Raw genomic sequence first — 18,316 nt, 5'->3', positions numbered from 1 at the left:
GATGCTGAAGACAGGCTTAGATGGAGGGAACTGATTCGCTGTGGCGACCCCTGAAGGGAAAAGCCGAAAGGAAAAGAAGAAGAAGCACATCTGGCATTAAGAGTCTTGCACATGTGGATTCATATGTGAATTTCCTCTTTATTAGAATTTGAGGCTCTTAAATAAAGTCAAAATATTTTAAAATAAATAAGAAATGAGGCGGGAAAAAGGTGAAATAAAAAAAATGTAAATATTGTAAAGTAGTAAAAGAATAAAATAAAATAATTAAAGCCACAAGCATGTTGTGTGGCCCACGTTTACTACCTGGCCCCGCTCTTGCCGTCCCCTTTTGACCCCCCCACAACTAGCTACTTCATGCCCCTCCCCCTCTTCTCCTGTCACCTTGGTTACAAGACAAATTCATAAAAGAACAAAACACGTTTTTTCAAAAAAGCGGCTTTTCTGTTCGTTTTATCTCCATAGCTACCATTTTATGCTTTCGTCACCCGGGGGTGCCGAACAGGTCTATGTAACTTTTAAAAGAATTGGAAAAAGTAAATTTTTCGATTTGCTTAGCAACTGAGGTTTTATGTAAACAACACCCACATGCATAATGTTTTTCATCTTGTATGTTATATTGCTTTGTTCATCTTGACGGAGGAATTCGTGAGTTACATTATCACAGCATTCTGGTAAAACTGTGGGCACAACAAGGAAACACTACCTCTGTGAGCTCACCACGCTGATGCCGCTTAAAATCTACAACTTCAAAAACAATTTTTTTTTTTCCCGTAACTACCAACCGATGCTCAAGGAGTTCTAAGAAGGACTTTAGATTAGTCGGTGAAATTTAATTGTGATATTTTTTGAAAATAATTTTGGAAAATTCAAAAAGGTGGCCTCTGCCTGAGGTCAAAGGTCAACAAAACTTTGGCTGTGGTTGTAGACTTGCGCTGATGGGGATGCGTGTGGAAATTTTGTTAAAATTTTTGCCAAATTGTGATAAAATATGAAAAATTCAAATTTTGCCAAAACCTGGCCACCAAGCTGTAGGTCCTGTGGCCATCCCATAATAATTTTAAAACTTCCTTTGGATATCCCTGTACATGTGTTTTGATCTTATTACTTGATTTTGAAATATTGAATGAATGAATAAAATGGTTTATTTCAAGCAATCAGATAATGATACATAGAATTACATCTTGCATTATCAAGCACAAGTAAAGACTTGAAAGGGAGTGGGAGGAAGCGAACTTGTATAATCCCACCCCGGTTCGACCTTACCATTGTTTTTACAGGAATTATCAATATTTCAAATTTTGCCAAAGCATGGCCACCACTCTTATAGTTCCAAATGTCAAAATGTCATTTTCACTGGGTAATCTGCATGCAAAATTTTGAGCCGGTGGCAAACTTTTCACTCACTGGCACAATAAGAGAGATAATTGCGAAAACATGGCCTATGCAGTCCAGGACTTCTGCAGGACACAAACAGTTAAATTCCCAAAAGTCAGCTCTTTCACCATCAGCCGTTTCCTTGGTGAACCCAGTGACTGCAGTTTTCAACCAAGAGCAAAGCCATACTTTGTGTATTTTGGTGAAGTTTCGTGAAGTAACCAGTGTCTTGCCTGCTGGAGATGCCAGTGTACATTGGTTTTGCACTGTATCCTGCTGCTACATGCATATTTAACCATCGTGGATTTGAGGGCACCATGCACAGCCGCATGTGTGCACGCAGCGCCAAGAAAGTAGAGCTTCAACAGGAGCTTCATTCTCCTTAAGTCTTCAAAATAACAGTGCTGTGAACACTTTTTGCTATCACCCCAACTACCAAAGCAGTATCTACCATTAGTTTCTCTGAAAAATATTGTCAAAATTTAAGCATTTCAATGAATTTTAATAATAAAAATGTAAATGGTTCGGATGCATATACCTGTTCATAGGTTTTATTGTTTGAGGAAGACCTACAGCTGAGATGCAGATAGGTAATTACAAACATTTTTGGAGTACACGTCACGTTTTTTCTTTTATTTTTCCACAGTTTGGCCAGTGTGCAACTTTTATTCAGGTGTGATGAGTATGCGATTAAAAAAAAAAAAAGGTGCTTATATTTGCTATTTTCCCAATAATAAGTACAAGAGGGCACTATAAGTGAGTACCACTCTTGTTCAAAGTAACACGACGAAGAATTCAATGGATTTAGTGATTTAAAATCCTATGAAGAGTTCAGCCGACTTGTTAGCATGTTTTTATGCTATAGTTGAATACTTGTTTAGATTTTGCGCTAATATTCTTGACACCGGCCTTTGTTGGCACCCACAATTTGTACTATGGAGCGACCTATAGTCCAAAAAATATGAGTAATCAATTTCTAATCCTCTAAGTCTAGTGCTATGTACACACCAGGCGTTCTTGAGAGCACTGAATAGAGGTTTTAGCATGGTTTTTACGCTAACCGACACTAGCGCCTATCCTCGCAGTTCGTAGAGGCATGGTGCACAACGTCAAAAGCGGTGCAAATTTAAAAAAAATTGCTCCAGGTGTTTTCTTTCACAGCTCTATGCTAAAGACTTTGTGTCATATAATTCCAATTGGGCACAAACTGCAATGATTTATTTCTACTCCATGATCAGTTTTCAAACAATGGGTACTTCAGTGAATTGTAAAGGATGCTATTCAAGTCTTAGATCCTTATTGGTCAACTGGTCTTACTTTCGGCGTCCCACACCTTTTTCTATGTAGAGCCTGCAAACAAACTTAAATACTTGTGTAACAATGCATAAATAAGGGAGTCTGAAACGTGCAAATGTGTGCGCTTACATAGACTTTTCAGTTTCAGACTTTTCGGAAACTTCAACGCGTGTTTCCGAGCCCGGTGTAGACGTAGTATTAGGGTGATTTCTTCATTTCACATCTTTTTCCACAGTTTAAGCACTTTCTTCATTATATTAGTAATGTGCTCAGTGCAGAGAGATCAATGTATTTATATTGAAGTATAAACCTTGGAAAAAGAAATTTTCCTTTTTTGTGGAACCATACATTTTCCTACCTCAGGTTCATCAATCGTCAGTCCATCTTCGTAGTCATAGGGATCTTCAGTTTCAACAGCGTTTAGATCGTCATAGTTGGGGTCGTCATAAATGTCCAAGTTTGCTTGTCGGGAAAATCTGGGGCTGGCCACCGCTGCTTTGAGGACGAAGAGTCCAAATACGAGCCGCACAAACATCCTCATAGTCCACCTTCACAAAGAGAGAAGATGAGTTACATAAAAAGTATTTATGCTATTAAAAACAGCTAGAATAATTTTAAAATGTGCCTAAAGTCTTCTTCTTGAAGGATCTTTTTTGCTTCATAATAGTCCAGAGTTTTGGCACAATCCCCCTCCATATTGCTTCAAACTAATAAACGGACGACTTTGGGTCATTAAGGTCATTGAACTCATTACAGGTGCAGACAGCTTATGCATTAATATATAAGAGAACATGTCTGTTCATTGTCAGAGGCTCTGACTGTTCCAGGGTTCAGATACCTTTGCTTAATGAGAAATGTAGAAAAATGCTGTTTTTGTGTTTAACACAAGTATGTATTGTCTACAGCTAGGTAAAAAGTGACTGTAATTTTTCATAGGGATCCAATGGAATTTAAAATTTGAGGACAAATAGTTTTCTTTGAGGTGGTTGCTTGGGCCTATCCCAAATACCTTTGGGGCCAAGATGAAACACTTAAAATTACATCTTAGACTTTTAGTAATAATATCAAAATTAATTACATTTTTGAAATAAAATGATGAGAATAAATTGAATTCTGCTAATCTGCCAATACTTGAATAGACTTTTTTTTAAGTAATAACCAAATTTACTTCATGATCTAATGTTTTAGAACCCACTGATGAGGTCAAACATCTTCAACCCCTTCTGATGTTTCGGATATCTGCATTTTTTGCAGTTGTGAGCATAAACTGTTGCTTTAGTGTAAGCGGATGCAAACAATTCCTCCTAATTATTTAATATCAAAGTATCTTTTCTTTTTACCCTATTATTTTTGAATGTAGTCTCAAAATCATGGTTTAGTTTTTTTTTTCTTCTGAAATATTGAGTTTTACATAAAAATGTTACATTTATTTTTTTAATTTGTCAACTTTATGGAAAATTTCTCAATTATTAATGGCATTATTGAATTATTTCTGCTTGCTTTCATTCTGGCCACATATTTATCTTTTATCCACTTCCAGCTATTTTGTTTGTTTGCTATACACAGAAGGTTTCAACCTGGATGTACAATCTTTTGAAAAAGGAATACATAATATGTCCTTAGTGGGAGGGATTTGTCACCATGGCAACCAGTGTTATGGATGGCTTTTTGAACTTTAAAATATCCTTGTTTGTCCAGTTGTCCAATGTGACAACTGGATTCAACCAAATAAACATGATTTTGTTTTGTTTTTAACCAACTTATTTCCAATATGAAGATAAAAGGAAGATTTTCATCAGCAGAGCTTGAGGAATAACCAAAACAATATTAAAGAGTTATACAAAGTTATCAGCAGTGAACCTGAAACATGTTTAGTGTTTCTTATTGATTCTAAATGTTTAGTTTTCACTGAGAGCAGAACTTAACCTCCTGTTTGCTTTTTTGTTTATTTTCTTAGCTGCTCAAGTCTTATGAATTTAACAAAAAAAAATCCAAATAGAAAAGAGGTTAAAGAAGGATAACTAGACTTTTACGATTTTGCATAGGCATTCTTCTTGGAGCTACTATCTTGCAGCATTATATAACAAAAGCACACCTGTAGCAGGTGCAGCGGATTACTTGAGACATCTGAACCCCTAAAAAGGAAAAAAAAAAGAGAAAAGAGAGCCCACTGGAGTAAGACAGATAAATGGAGAGCAAGGAGAGATGAGAAGAAAGGAAGAGTGCGATGAACGGGGGAGATGCACACAAGATGTTGGCCCTCAGGGTTAGATGGAGCAAGTGAGGAACGCCGTATGAGAAGTGAGTGAGAAAGAGAGCCAGGTTTCTGAGCTAACCCGACCCCTGGCCCTGTACAGAGGGCCTTTATGAGGCCCGGCTGCTGCCCGTCTCAGCAGTCAAACTCTAAATTCCACCGAGGTTTGTGGACAGGATGGCAGCGAGCGGCTGCTGCTCGCAGGGCAAAGCCTCATTCAGCAACGTCAGTGTTCTCACACACACACGTCCACATTCACACACGTACTTGGAAAGATGCAGCCTGCTCACAGATGCACACTTTGTCTCAACAAGCCTATCTTTCATGGAGAGAAAGCTGAGAGCGTCTATTTTGAGACGAGGGGAAAAAAATAAACTGAACAAACAAGCAGATTTTTAGGTCACGACTACAACCTGGATGACATGAGGACAGGAGGATGACAAAACCCTTTATTGTGGCATTCTGACTGAAGGATCTTGTCTTACACGAGGCGCCGAGACCAGTTGGACTGAAAGGAGTAGACTACAGGTGTGCTTTTATGTGTAGACCCTCACATCCAGACTACCAACCGTGTTACGTTTGGCTTCACACCGACATTCCTGACGTCCAGTGTTTCTACCTGTTCTCAGAAGCCACTTGCAATCATGGGATGTCTGGAAGTTGCAGAACACTCTCATTTAACTGAAACTGGCAGGTGGGAAGACTTAACCAGGTTAAAGGCTGCGTTCAGATTTTAGAAATGGGTAGATTTTGAATAGATTTCACATTAGATTTTGAGTTATATTACCACAATTGTTAATTGGAGCCCTATTATACACATGTAGCTCAAATATGAGCTAAGATTTTAAGAGGTTAAAACTGAACACTAGGGGTGTGAATTGGCTATGATCTGGCGAGATGATACTTATTCCGATACATCTCTCACGGTACATATTGCAATATACCCATAGACTGTAGAAAAACTTTTTTTTTAAGATTATGTAAAAAAAGGAAAAACTAAGTGTCAAAGTGTCATAACATCAAAAACCTGCAAGACTGACTGAACATTTAATACAAGCTGGTTCTCGCGAGATCTTGTTCTGGTGCGGTGTAGAGCTGCTCAAAGGGGCACAGTGTGCCTTGCTGCTAAGTCCAGTGTTTGGGTACAAAAAGCAAAGTAAGACGCTGAAGGAAGCTCATAAATACTTAATTAAATATCGTCTCATCAGTATTTCAAATCGACACAATATATTGCCAAATCAATTTCTCCTTACACTCAAACTAAACACCTGTTTGACCTCTGACTTATACAGAAAGCTATAAAATTACATGTTATACATTAATACAACAATAAATGTGTATAACTTAAGCATAAATAAATCATCTCCTGAACCTGCTAAGACTTTCTGTTAAACCTCTGAACAATAGCGACTAGTCATGCACCTGGCTAATCCTTCCTACTAGAGAATCATTGAACATCACACAAAGAACACTTACTTACCCCAGTCTCCTGCTTTCCCGAATGGTCCCTTCAGCCGTGATGGAGATGCTGAGGGCTCCGGGTCCTGGCCAATGGCGAGAGGTCGCACAGGGTGCCCTTAAAATGGGGAGGGTGTGAAATGTGTGAACGTGTTTGTATGTGAATGCGACAAGTGTCTAGGTGTGTGTATGTGTAGGTCTGCGCTCCCGGACAGACCTGAGTGCCCTGCCGCTTATGTGTGAAGGTAGGCACTGAGGCTGATTGGACCGGAGCAGATTGCTTTTGGTCACTCGGAGTGCACCCACCCCACACCGTACACCCGCATGCCTCTCGGGCGCAGCACACACACATTTCACGTCAAAAGAAACAGAGCAAAGGCCCCCCAAGGGCAAACTGGTTTTTAATCCTTTACAAGTATATCCTTTGTTTTTTTAAGAGTCAAATCTGGCTGAAATACTTGTCCGTCTTTTCCTGAGGTGAAACTTTGGTGTTGCTTTCATGTATGGGGGGGATCTATGGGGCCTTTGTACACAATGAGAGCTCTGTCAGGAGCCCCTGTTAGCATGGTGCTGAGAGGAAGTCGCAGCTTGAAGGAAGGCGTCTTTTTCGGGATGAAGCAATTTTTCTCTTTGCACTGCCACTTGAGCAAAGATGTGCTAAAACTGCAAATCTGGGATTAGAAATGTGAGATTTTCACCTGAGTTTTTAGGAAGCTCAAGCCAAAAAATTCAATGGAAGTTGATTTTTTTTTTGTGAAAATCCAGGTTTTATTTCAAAGAATTGCTTCAAACATTCTGAAACAAAAGAGGCTGAACACTCACACACAGAAAGCCCATCAGGTTTACTTGGCTCGAATTTTGTCTCAACCTGCCCACCTTTCTAATTCACTCATTTCAAGGTAACTCTAACCTTCTGATGACTGAGAAGCAAAGGATAAGGTGAACAAGCCGGAAATCAGTCTGCACCTGCGGCATAAGCCGGGGGCTCTATCCAGAGCTTTTGTTCCACTGTGTACATTCTGAAAAGGCAAAGAAACGAAAAGAAATTTAGCTCAAAATGTAGTTTCTTCAGACACTGATGGATGGGTATCATACATGACAGAGCCCATTGTACACTGCTTGAAAGGACTCCTTTTTCTTGAGTCGTGTAAATGTAAAGATCGGAACTTTATCTGAAATTCTAAAGCGTGCAAAATCCCCTTTTTAACTGATTGAATTGTGGAACTCTTAAGCTACGGACACATAAGGCATGTGAAATTGCGTTCAAGAAATCGCTAAATTCTTGAACACACATGTAGTCCAAGGTGTTCACACTAGACAAGCAGGGACAGACTTCTTTTTTACTGTTTACTATTGTATATCTGCTACTAGGGCTGTCAGTGATTGGTCAGCTAAATAACTATAAAAATAATTTTCGATTTGGTATTGTCAAAGCGTCGTTTATTATTATTATTTTTTTGGGTCAATTTAAATAATTATAACAACTACCACCCACAAAGTCATTGGGTTAGCAAAGCACAACATGAAATTTTAGAGGCGGTATAGCCCTTTCTCAACCATAGAAGAAGAACACAGATGGAAACTAATGTTTAATACTGCATTCACACCGGTCAGGGGTGTCAAACTCCAAAACACACCCTAGATCGTGGGCCGACCAGAACAAACATTTATAGGACATGCTAAAACTAAATTTTGAAAATTTAACTTTTTAGCAGAACTATGAATAAAAATAGGCAGCAAATTTCACAAATCTTGCTTCCAGACCTTTTATTTTTTCACAGCTGCGTTCCTATGAATCTCCATCTTGGTGTCATTTCATTCCAACTGGGCACAATTATTAATGTCTCTGTGATTATTTTTACAGTGGTTGAAGGGTTTTGAAGTGGACGCCATCCACACGTCACTAACAAATGCGAGTCCCCAATTGGGATTCAGATTTTCACGCTGCGAGTTCTGAGTTGAGCGTTCTGGGCGCAGAAGCCCATAATTCTGGTCTTTGCCATTACCTGTTGAATGGGGAGGAGCTAGTTCACACCAGAGATGGTTGCAACACTTACAGAGCATCCCTTAACGAGTTTTTAAAGGAAATAAGATTTCAGTCAATGGTTGCAAACCAATTATGGCCATTTCTTGCTAGCATATAGCTTACCTGAAACTTTTTATCTTTATAAAAATTAAATTGAAATTCATAAATTATACATATAAAGTTTCAATTTCTGTAGCAGTATCATATATGATGTGAACCTCCATGGACAAAGTATCAGCACTATCACCAAAAAAATAAATAAATAGCACATCACCTTAGGCAAAAAATAATCGCTGACTAATCGATTACTAAAATAATTGTTAGTGACAACTCTTTCTGCCACCTACAGTTGGAAGCTGTTTGGTGCGAAGTGAAGCAAATCTCACTACAGGCTTTCTTCACAGCTCTATTCCGACAAACAAAATCAAAAACAAAAATCTAAACTGAACAAGAACGGTCATAAAATTGTGAGAAAAAAGCCAACATTTCACAGTCATAAAAAATCTGTGAATATATCTGTAAAATTAGAAGAAAAAGTGTTAATTATGCTGGAATAAAGTCTTAAAATTATGAAGGAAAAAAAACAAAAGTTGTATCTACGAATACATGGTTAGTTTTTTTTCTTAAAAAAAAATGTTTGAACATTTTTCAATGTAAAATTACAACACAAGTCATAAATTTCCAATTTTGTTTGTGTGAAATGTTGAATTTTTTTCTTCATTTTACAACTTTATTCTCATATTTATATATTTTTTTCTTTCATGGTGGCCCTAATACTCCATCATAAGACAAGGAACAGAAAAGGATGAGAAAAGGCAAAAAATTCTGTCACACGCGAAAAGACTCAAGAGCAATCATTTCCTCAAACCTATTAGATTTTTAAAAAGTGACACCAATACAGATACGTATTCTGAGAAGTTTTATTTAATTGAAATACAGATTAAAATGAAACCCCTTGTTCAGTTTATGCAAGAAAAAAAAAACAGATCACATTGAAAAAAGTGTTGGCATTTTTTAAAAACAATTCACATTTTGTATACAAAATATTAAGGAATGTTGGCCATGAATGTTCACAGGATTCAACTTTTTTCTACCACTGTTAAATATGAATAAATTACTTACAGTATATATGAATATTTGAGAAAAAAATCTGTAAGTAAACAAGAACATAAACCTAAAACATACAACACCAATGGTTTGAATTCAAGCCTACAAGTATAAAGAAGTCAAAGAAAACACACAAATTATTTTCTATGCACTAAAAAAGCTTTGGCTCTCTCAAACTCAAAAACAACATTGAGTTTTTATATCTATTCACAACCCAAAAATACATGTCATTGTGATTTCAATGTCGTTTTGATATATGTGAATAAATTGCGGTGTAGGACCTCCACATGCAGATTTTTACATCCACATAAGGCACAAACAACAGCCAACAAATTGCCACAATCAAAACATTCAGTGTAATTACTTATTTTCATTCAACCCGACCCCGCTCTAAAGGATTTGTTTCCAGACAAACCTGAATCGTTTACCAGATGTGTGTCCGAGTTATTGTTTTTAACAAGTAAGTCACTCGTTCAAATAACAATAGACCTGAGAAAACGAAAGCATGTGATGACGTCCCTGGGAATTGGAGGGTTAATCTCGTTGCCATCCAGTCGCAGGTAACGCAGCTGAGGTGCGCTTTCATTGAGCGAGTCATCCACTGCATCAACGGGAACAGGACAGATGTTGGAGCCATTGACGTCTGAAAACAAAACAGCAATTAGTGTCACACTATGTACTTCTAAAATTGAATTTTTCTGTCGCTAAATGAAAGATCATCTGGAGGTCTTACTTGTTATCTTGTTGTGGTCGAGGTGTAGGTGCTCAAGGCCGGAGGGAATGAGGGGAACTTCTGTCAGCTGATTATAAGATAGCTGCAAGTCCAGAATGCTTGAGCGATTGAACACATCTTTGGGGACTCCACCACTACCAAGTTTGTTGTTGTTGAGCCTCAGAAATGCCACCTTGGGTAGACCCTTAAAATAGCCTGCTGGGATTTTGTCAATGTTGTTGCCATCAAGATAAAGCTGGGTGGTGCTGGGTGGTAATCCAAGAGGCATTTTACTAAGCTGGTTCTTGGCCAAATTGATTTGAACCAGGTTGCTGAGACCTTTGAGACTGACCTCCGTCACTGCATCGTCCATCAGTTTATTCCCTTGGAGGTCCAGGAGGCTAAGCTTCTCCAGGCCAACAAAGACACCGGCTGGGATCTTGGAGATCCGATTGCGGGACAGACGGAGGTGCTCCAGGCTCGCTGGCAGGGGAGATGGAACTGAAGACAACAGGTTGTCATCCATATACAGGTGAGCCAGGTTTGTCATTGAGCTCAGGAGACCATCTCCCACCCCTTCGCTTGTGATTCTGTTGCGGTTCAGATTGATCCAACGCAGCTGAGTTGCATTTTGCAGAGCATCCGATGACAGGGTTTCGATTAGATTGTTCTGTAGGTAGAGGTACCACGTGTACGGAGGGATTTTGGGGAGATTCTTCAGGCCTTTATTGTCACAGTAGACAGCCCGAGCAAAATTTGGGGGGCAGCGGCATTCCTTGGGGCAGGCTTTAATCTGGGCGACAAGTTCTTCATAAGGCATGTCCTGGGTGGCAGAAAGCCCTACCAGGCAAAAGATGCAAAGAAGGTTCTGAAGTCTGGCCATTTCACAGCTCAACTTATTCTGTAAAGAAAAAAAAAACAGTTTTTAAAAAGCGGAAAAAGGAATACAGTAGATTAAGTCATCAAATCCATCAGTGTTTCTAACCCATTTAATCTCTTTTAGGGTTACTGGAGCCTATCCCTGCTAATGCTGGGCAAAGGTGATATTCTCCATGGACAGTTTGCTAGTTTATTGTTGGAGTCTTATAATCCCCCTTCTGTCTGTTAAGTGTTTAACAATGGATGTATTGGCTTTTTATTTTATTTAAAATATTTATTTATTTATTTATTTAACCTTACAGGCTTGGTAAATCCTCTGATGTTGACAAAAACCAAAAGTGTGGCCAATACCCGGAATGAAAAAGTCAGTGATAAACAGTTTCTGGCCAATGGTTTGGGTTTACCTGTATGCAATTCTCCTCTCTGTACACTAAATCCTCTACTGCTTGCCAGTGTCATTCCCAAAGTCGTAAATGTGACTTTGGTTGTCTTCTTCTGTCAATATTTTGTAAGTCAAGAACAGAAAAGCTGATTTCATTGCATTAAGATTACTTTTGGCAGCAAGATTCACACTGCTCTGAACGCTGTAACTGCAACACAAAAGTCAAATCCCTTTGTGTTTCAGATCTGTACAAAAGACCAAACACTGAGTTTGAGAGGAATACAGCTTAGAGGGATCCAATAAACCTGATGGACCAAAGATGCATAAAAATCCAGTCTGGTGTCTATCCATCTTTTCAGCTGCCATTTCAGTTCTCTCAGTTGCCATCTGGTGCTTGTTTAAATTCTTGATGCGATCCATGTTTGTCTGGAACTCATTTTGAGTAAGCCGTGGTTTCCCATGGATGAGAGCACTTCAAAGACCTGGCTGGATTGTCTTCTCGGAGATGTGCCTCAAACTTACAGATGCCAAAATGTTTATGAGCTTTAGGGTGCAAACGCTGGTGCAAACACCAACGAGAATGATAACCAAAAACAAACTTTACAGAGTTTTGATGGACATGTTGGATGACAGAAATAAACAACTGCCAAAACTTGCTCAACAAAAATGAAACACATGTAAATCTTACCTTCTGATTTTCAAACTTCCCTGTGCAACAACCTTCTCGGTACAAAAACCAAAACGTGGTCTCAAATGACAAAGATGCAGGTCTCACCTTCCCCATATTTGTACCGCTTGCCGTTTCATTCAGCGTGTGCCAACCAATCGTTTCAGTCAACATCAAATCTTCTCCCGACCAATCAGGTTCTCCACCATCAAGGGTCATAGCCTAATGAGATGTGTAGGATTTCTAAGCCTTTTCAGTCCTTGAGACATGGCCCACTTAACGTTGCTGCAGACTCCCACATGTCCACTCATCCTCCTGTGATGGTATGATTGATCTAACAAATCCTTTGTCCTTCACAAACCTTTGGGCTAATTTTGTGCCTCTGGTGTCAACAGTGTAATGAGGATTATTTATTCGGCGAGTCAAAAAGTCTTACATTCTTTGGCATCTGCGATGATAGTATATAATACAAATACAGGAACTAATTACATCTAAATGCACAAGTAAAGCCAAATGTGTCTCAGTACATCTCCATCAAGCATTTTTAACTAATATCTGCAAATCTTTTGCTATTCCTCAATAATACACCACAACACGAATTAGACGATGGATTTCTAAACCAAGAGAGAATCTTTGTCTGCATTAACTTTGTTTGTTTTGATGGACAGTTCAGATCCCATCATTTGGTTAGAAACACGTTGGTCAGCACTCACTGCTGAAGTATCAAGAACAAACATGACGTCGCCTAAGTACAAGGCATTTCCTGCAGGCATAAGAGGTAATGGTTTTATGGGAGGGAGGTCAGACTTAAGCCGAGGAGATTTTGCTGCATGTTGGCGGGCAAGTTGTTTTGCAGAAACTAGCAAGCGTCAGGATTAGTGACCTTCCAGCATGCAAGAATAGGACTGTGCCAGTTTCTAGTGATGACGGCAAAGACTTGAATGCAACAGGATAATCTCCTCACTTGGGTGGAGAGGCAGCTCTTCCCCGTGATCAGGCATGCACAGAGCTCCTGCAACTGACGTTTCCTTCGGTGCACATTTATGCTCTTGCATAAGCAGCTGCCTACAAGTGCAATCCCTTAATGAAAAAATAAATCTGTTATGATCTTGTCAAAATTTTGCTTAAAATTGTCAAATAATCTTGTCACTTTGGTTTGGGTGAAATTTATTGGTTTGCTAAGGAAAAAAAAGTGCTCTCTTGATTTGAGCCATATTTTGTAAATTTTAGCTAACTACTATGTCTAAGCTAAGCTTTAAGGCTGTAGATACACCCCACTGTGATCGGAACATGTGCTGTTGCCGAGCAACTGATTAGTTGTTGCATTAGGTGCAAAAAAAAGGAAGTCTTTAGTTTTCAATTTAATCATAATGCCGGCCTCAGATCTTAAGCCTGTGAAATTTGGGTTAGCACAACATTCAAAGTATTACAAGAATAGTTTAAGGTTCAACTCTTTGAAAAATGTTGGAAAAACAATATGAGTTACTCTTGGCTTGTTGATCCTTGGCCTCACAGATGTTCACAAAATGGAACTAATTTACTAAAAACAAATTTGAGGTAGGAAAAAAAAATGATGTGTACAAATGATGGTTCTCATTTCCTGTCAGGAGCTTTTATATTGAGCCAGCTAATTTCCCTGTGCAGTCAGTGTTGACGTTGCATACGTTTTTGGGATCAGTTGATGGCTTTATTTAAAATCCACCTCAATACTTTGAACTATTTGGAGGAAAAAGCTCGTCCTCATGCTTTAGGAACTAAGAAACTGGGTTTATAAGCGATAAAGAATCAGAAAACGTAAGCGATCAAAGTGAATTAGTGTCAACGTTTTTACTTTTTTAGTGCGTTAACTGAAATAATATAGATATTTATCTAGAAATGCAATATCTCCCATTCAAATCAATGTATCACAAATGTTTTAAAGTTTAAAAATGGTCAAAATACATATTTGTAAATGGTTTTAAGCCTCCGTTATTCTAAAAAATATAAAATAAATAGAATTATTTTTACCTTTTAGTTGGTACGAGAGTCCTCTTGCAGCCAATGAGGTTCAGGGCTTCCCAGCAACTCAACCAGCCAAAGTCTGACTCAGTAGATGCTGCTATCTTTTTAACAGAACTTGTGCTTTTGTTGGTTTATTTCTCTCAGATCTGAACGTTAGATACAACTGAGTAGAGAGGATGGAGCCCTTGTTATTGGTGGGAGGATGACTGAGTTGGGATGTCCTTTCAGAAATAGTGTCACATATATTTCTGCCAGCCTAGTGGTTTCTTCCCACCTCTTTGTTTTTTTCTCTTTCCTTCCATTTGTTGCAAAAAAACTAAAGTCATTGGTGTTCCAAAGAGGGTTCAGCTCTTCAACCCCTCCCCACTTAGCCATTTGTCCTGTCATGGAGAAGACACTGGCTCTGGGGGATGGGTGCACGACCGGTTTTATGGATCATTTCAGCTCCTGGGCCTTTGGGGTTTGTTGCAGAGCTGACAGGTGAGGTTATAGAGGAGCTTCACTGAGGTATTTAAACCCTGTCTTTTTTAATGGGGCATTCCTTCCTTTCAACCTGAAGGCTATTTCTTCATTAAGACAGTCAATCACTTAACTGTGGAGGATGACAGTGTGGAGTAGAAGCCTGAAGCACCAGGGTTTTCTTTCCTTTATTTTCCTCTGGGAATTTAGTTCAAAGATATTTGGAATTGGAAATGTAGTATTTTGCTTAGTTATCATTCTTGCATCATTTGGCACCATGATTTCCAAACTTTATTTTTTTTGTTCCACAATAGGGTTAAAAGTAAAAATATTCCTGGAGGAGAATCTCTGGAGCCCTGCTGCAACTCCACAACAACTAATCATATTCTCACTGAACCAGAACTTTAGGGAAGGATTATGGCTTTATAAAGGACTTTGTCGTCTAGACACAGGCAGCAGAAGCTGTGCTCCAAGAATATGAATGAAGGTAACTGCAGACAGAGGAATTTATTCAACATTTTCACTGGTTTCCCAATAAAAATCCAACATATTCGACACGTTCCCTCACTTTAATAGTGAAGAAAACCTAAATGCATTAAATACAAAATTAAATAAATATTTTGCATATCTGCACATCTTTTCACTTTTGCTACCAGAAAACTCAGAAACAGGCAGAAAACTGCTTTTTCTCCCAGAACAATCACTAATGTTGCACATTTTTACTTTTGAAACATTTACTGAATGTATAACCCATGCAAAAACCTTATAGGTTTGTTCAGTTTTAAGAGTTTTCTTGAGAATTCCCATTTACTTTTAACTATTTTGTTGAGGCATGCTGGTTGAACAACAAAAGCTATTATATTTTGGATGGCATGTGGATATTAAGACTGAACAAACTGGATAAAAGGGAATGTTTACACCAAAATGTGTTTCACCACCTCCTTGTTATAGTTTTTAATCGAGTTTTATTTCTATCGCTAAATAGTGTCATAAAAGAGATTGATGGTGGGTACAAATGCCAGAGACACACACATAATACATTATTTCAGTGCAACATTATAATAACAGCAGAAACTGATCTTGAAGCATGACAACGCACATGTTTAGGCATCAATAGCTTGAAAACTAAGCTCTTAAATAGACTAAATGGTGACTAACTAATAAAAAGCAGCTGTGATGAATATACAAGGAAACCTGGTGTGAGAGGGGAAGTCAGCAACTGGAAACCTGCACCCAGAAAACAGACAAAAAGTAATGTAAAATATAAAAGAACAAAAAAACTAAACATAAAAAAGCAAAAATTCTCACACCAAATAATAACTGAACATCTTTTAGAAAATGTAAAGGTGCGTTCACACCAAACACCGTTGGCGCAGCAGGGGCGTCAAGTTTCACTATTAAGTCAGTGTACAGACGAGGTCTTGATTTGGGCGTTGGCCCCCAGCAAGGTTGATGCGGCACGTCAACCAACCAGAGACTGAACTTTTGGCATATGACGTTTTCAGTGACTAGATCAAGGGTGGAAAATACATCCAATATGGCCGCTCAATGCAAGGGTTTTTGTCCTAAAATTCCATCCATTTTCATAACCTGCTGGTGCCCACTTACTGCTGAGTGAAGGCGGGATACATACACCCTGGGCAGGTTGCCAGCCTGTGACAGAGCCCATGGAATTTGGAGCGGCCGCCCGATGGACAGGATAGCAAGCTAGCATGGTTCTTCAATGGTGCTTTGGGTTAATATGTTGTCCGTGCCCACGGAGGGTCGAAGACAGGACCGGCCACATCTTAAGGGAGCGCTTTGCAATCCTTGTCAGAATTGTTCCCTTATCCAAACTTTATACTTTGCGGACCAATTTCAAACATCTTATTCAACGGCATTACTTTTTACTGCTACTCTGGTACAGCAGAGGCATGCTGCAAGGTGGTAACTGAGAAGATAATGGCTAAGAAGGTACACTAGTAAGTGTTTATGGCAAATAGATTGCCAGAAAAACAGTGTGCGAAGCAATGTGTATCACATTAAAAGTTGTTTTTTTTTATGAGCCTTTAGTAATAAAATGTAGTTTAACAGTTGCTGTGTCTTATCATTGATCCGCTACTATGGTTACATCCCGTAATGCCCGCTACGGTGGCGGTGGTTGTTCCACTCCGAGTATGGAGCCTATTCAGACTGAGGAAACTCAGAGCGAACTGGAGTTCAGTCCAATTGGAAGCAGACCGAGAACCTCAAAAGATGGGTCAGAGAACTATTCCTAGTCCCAGACCAGGGTCCATTTGGGTGTATTCAGGCTGAAAATTTGCTCCAGATCTTCAGGGGAAACAAACTCTGGTTCAGTTTAAGCAAATCAAATATATCCAGTCTGAATACTCCCTAAGAGTCAAATCAGTGACTTCAAGTCTGAAGCAGTTGGGGCCACTTCAGTTCACTAAGTAACCTCAAGTGGCTTCTCAGTCAAGTAAGTTCAGTCAAATGTACTTCACAAATAAACACAAATAAATGTACAGTCTGGTTTAGAAAATGTTGTTCGCAATATCATTATTTTATTTTTATATTTAGTGTCTTCCAGCAAATGTTGGGCTTTCTGTCATGTTTGACCAAAATGACAGCAAAGCTGAAAAACTACTTTAGATTTCACCTTATTTACACCAGCAAGTAATTTCAGCCCACACTTCACCCATCCCGTTACACAGTCATACAAAAACCTGCTCTGTAATTCTTTTGCCATGGTGACAACAGTTTCCCCAAAAGTTCTTGCAGCAAGTAAAACTCTTGAGCTCACAAGTGTTTCCATGGCAGTCATGAAAGGCCGCCTGAGGTTTCAATCCAATCCAATCTATCTTTATTTATAAAGCACTTTACAGCCAAGAGACCAAGGTGTACAGATAAAACCAAGAGATGGTTAAAAGGCCAGCGTTCTTCAATCAGTATTAATAGTTAATTATAGGTAGCTTATCCTTAATTAAATTAGGAGTCCACTTGTTACAAAAGCTTTCTGGACATTATAGTCGCAAAGTGGCTTCAAGATAGTATATTTTGTTTAAAGAATTACCTTTTTTAATGCTTCATGCTCAGGTAAGACACATATAAAGCATTATATGCAAGGATGTAAATCTATCATGATAAACTTGTGATCTACTGATTTCTTTTATACAGCAAGATTTCTCTTTTTTTATGTTTTCTACAACATTTTTGTCTGTGGTTGAACAATTTAAAGTGTATTGGTAGTAATAAAAACATGTATCTCAAAGTATTTTCCACAGTATGTGCTTTTACTGAAAGAGGCCCTCGGAGGACAAGGCATCTCCTTAAAAATTGTTTACAGCTCTGTTGCCGTGACCTCACATAATTCACTCTTACCACGCTGAAACCTGTTTGACCCACAGGGAAAAGTAGAATATATTATAGCTAAAAAATGTTTTACCCATAAATTAAAAAAAATGTTTATTTTATTCGCATATATACTTTCGTCTATCCTTGAAGTACTATATTATTTAAAATTTGTTTTTAACTACTTTAAGATTTTTTTGAACATTTGCAGTCTAGTAAATCTACAAAAATAGTAACACTTTATAATAAGATCTCTTAAAAAGATTTATTAAAACATTAACAAACATTATTAATGTGTTTATAAGGTGTTAGTAAGACATGTATTAGTACAATAAGCCAAATAAGGTTTATTAAGATATTTAGTAAGAATA

General features: G+C 38.5%; 2 protein-coding genes and 1 long non-coding RNA gene across 7 annotated transcripts in view; 1 reads left to right on the top strand and 2 right to left on the bottom strand.

Annotated features, from left to right (window-relative positions):
• The window catches only part of epyc (epiphycan), a 20,978-nt gene extending 14,303 nt beyond the window's left edge, over positions 1 to 6,675 (bottom strand). The window contains exons 1-2 of the mRNA XM_024283887.2: positions 6,405 to 6,675; positions 3,029 to 3,218 (exon numbers count right to left, since the gene is read on the bottom strand). Coding sequence (XP_024139655.1) covers positions 3,029 to 3,211 — 183 coding nt within the window. The 5' untranslated portion in view covers positions 3,212 to 3,218; positions 6,405 to 6,675. The remainder of the gene's footprint in view (positions 1 to 3,028; positions 3,219 to 6,404) is intronic.
• LOC112153695 overlaps positions 1 to 11,822 on the top strand; it is a 19,971-nt gene extending 8,149 nt beyond the window's left edge. Inside the window, exons 2-4 of one of the 4 annotated variants that reach the window (XR_004947210.1) lie at positions 10,070 to 10,759; positions 11,231 to 11,267; positions 11,409 to 11,822. This is a non-coding gene — a long non-coding RNA (uncharacterized LOC112153695). Of the gene's footprint in view, positions 1 to 10,069; positions 10,760 to 11,230 lie in introns of all 4 variants that reach the window. The other 3 variants (XR_002920524.2, XR_004947209.1, XR_004947208.1) reach the window with 3 other exon arrangements.
• Positions 9,421 to 14,305, bottom strand: kera (keratocan). Of its 2 annotated transcripts, none has more exons than XM_024283907.2 (3): positions 14,163 to 14,305; positions 10,249 to 11,128; positions 9,421 to 10,158 (listed from the first exon to the last, which is right to left on the bottom strand). In XM_024283907.2, the coding sequence occupies exons 2-3, from the start codon at positions 11,108 to 11,110 to the stop codon at positions 9,989 to 9,991; spliced, it is 1,032 nt and encodes a 343-aa protein (XP_024139675.1). In that variant the 5' UTR covers positions 11,111 to 11,128; positions 14,163 to 14,305; the 3' UTR covers positions 9,421 to 9,988. The 2 variants fall into 2 exon arrangements, with proteins under 2 accessions (XP_024139675.1, XP_024139668.2); XM_024283900.2 differs by lacking the exon at positions 14,163 to 14,305 and adding an exon at positions 12,177 to 12,334.
• Between the last annotated feature and the right edge of the window lie 4,011 nt (positions 14,306 to 18,316).

Source organism: Oryzias melastigma, linkage group LG23 (genome assembly GCF_002922805.2).
Source record: "Oryzias melastigma strain HK-1 linkage group LG23, ASM292280v2, whole genome shotgun sequence".
Classification (NCBI taxonomy): domain Eukaryota; kingdom Metazoa; phylum Chordata; class Actinopteri; order Beloniformes; family Adrianichthyidae; genus Oryzias; species Oryzias melastigma.
This window is presented reverse-complemented; position numbering and strand designations above follow the sequence as displayed.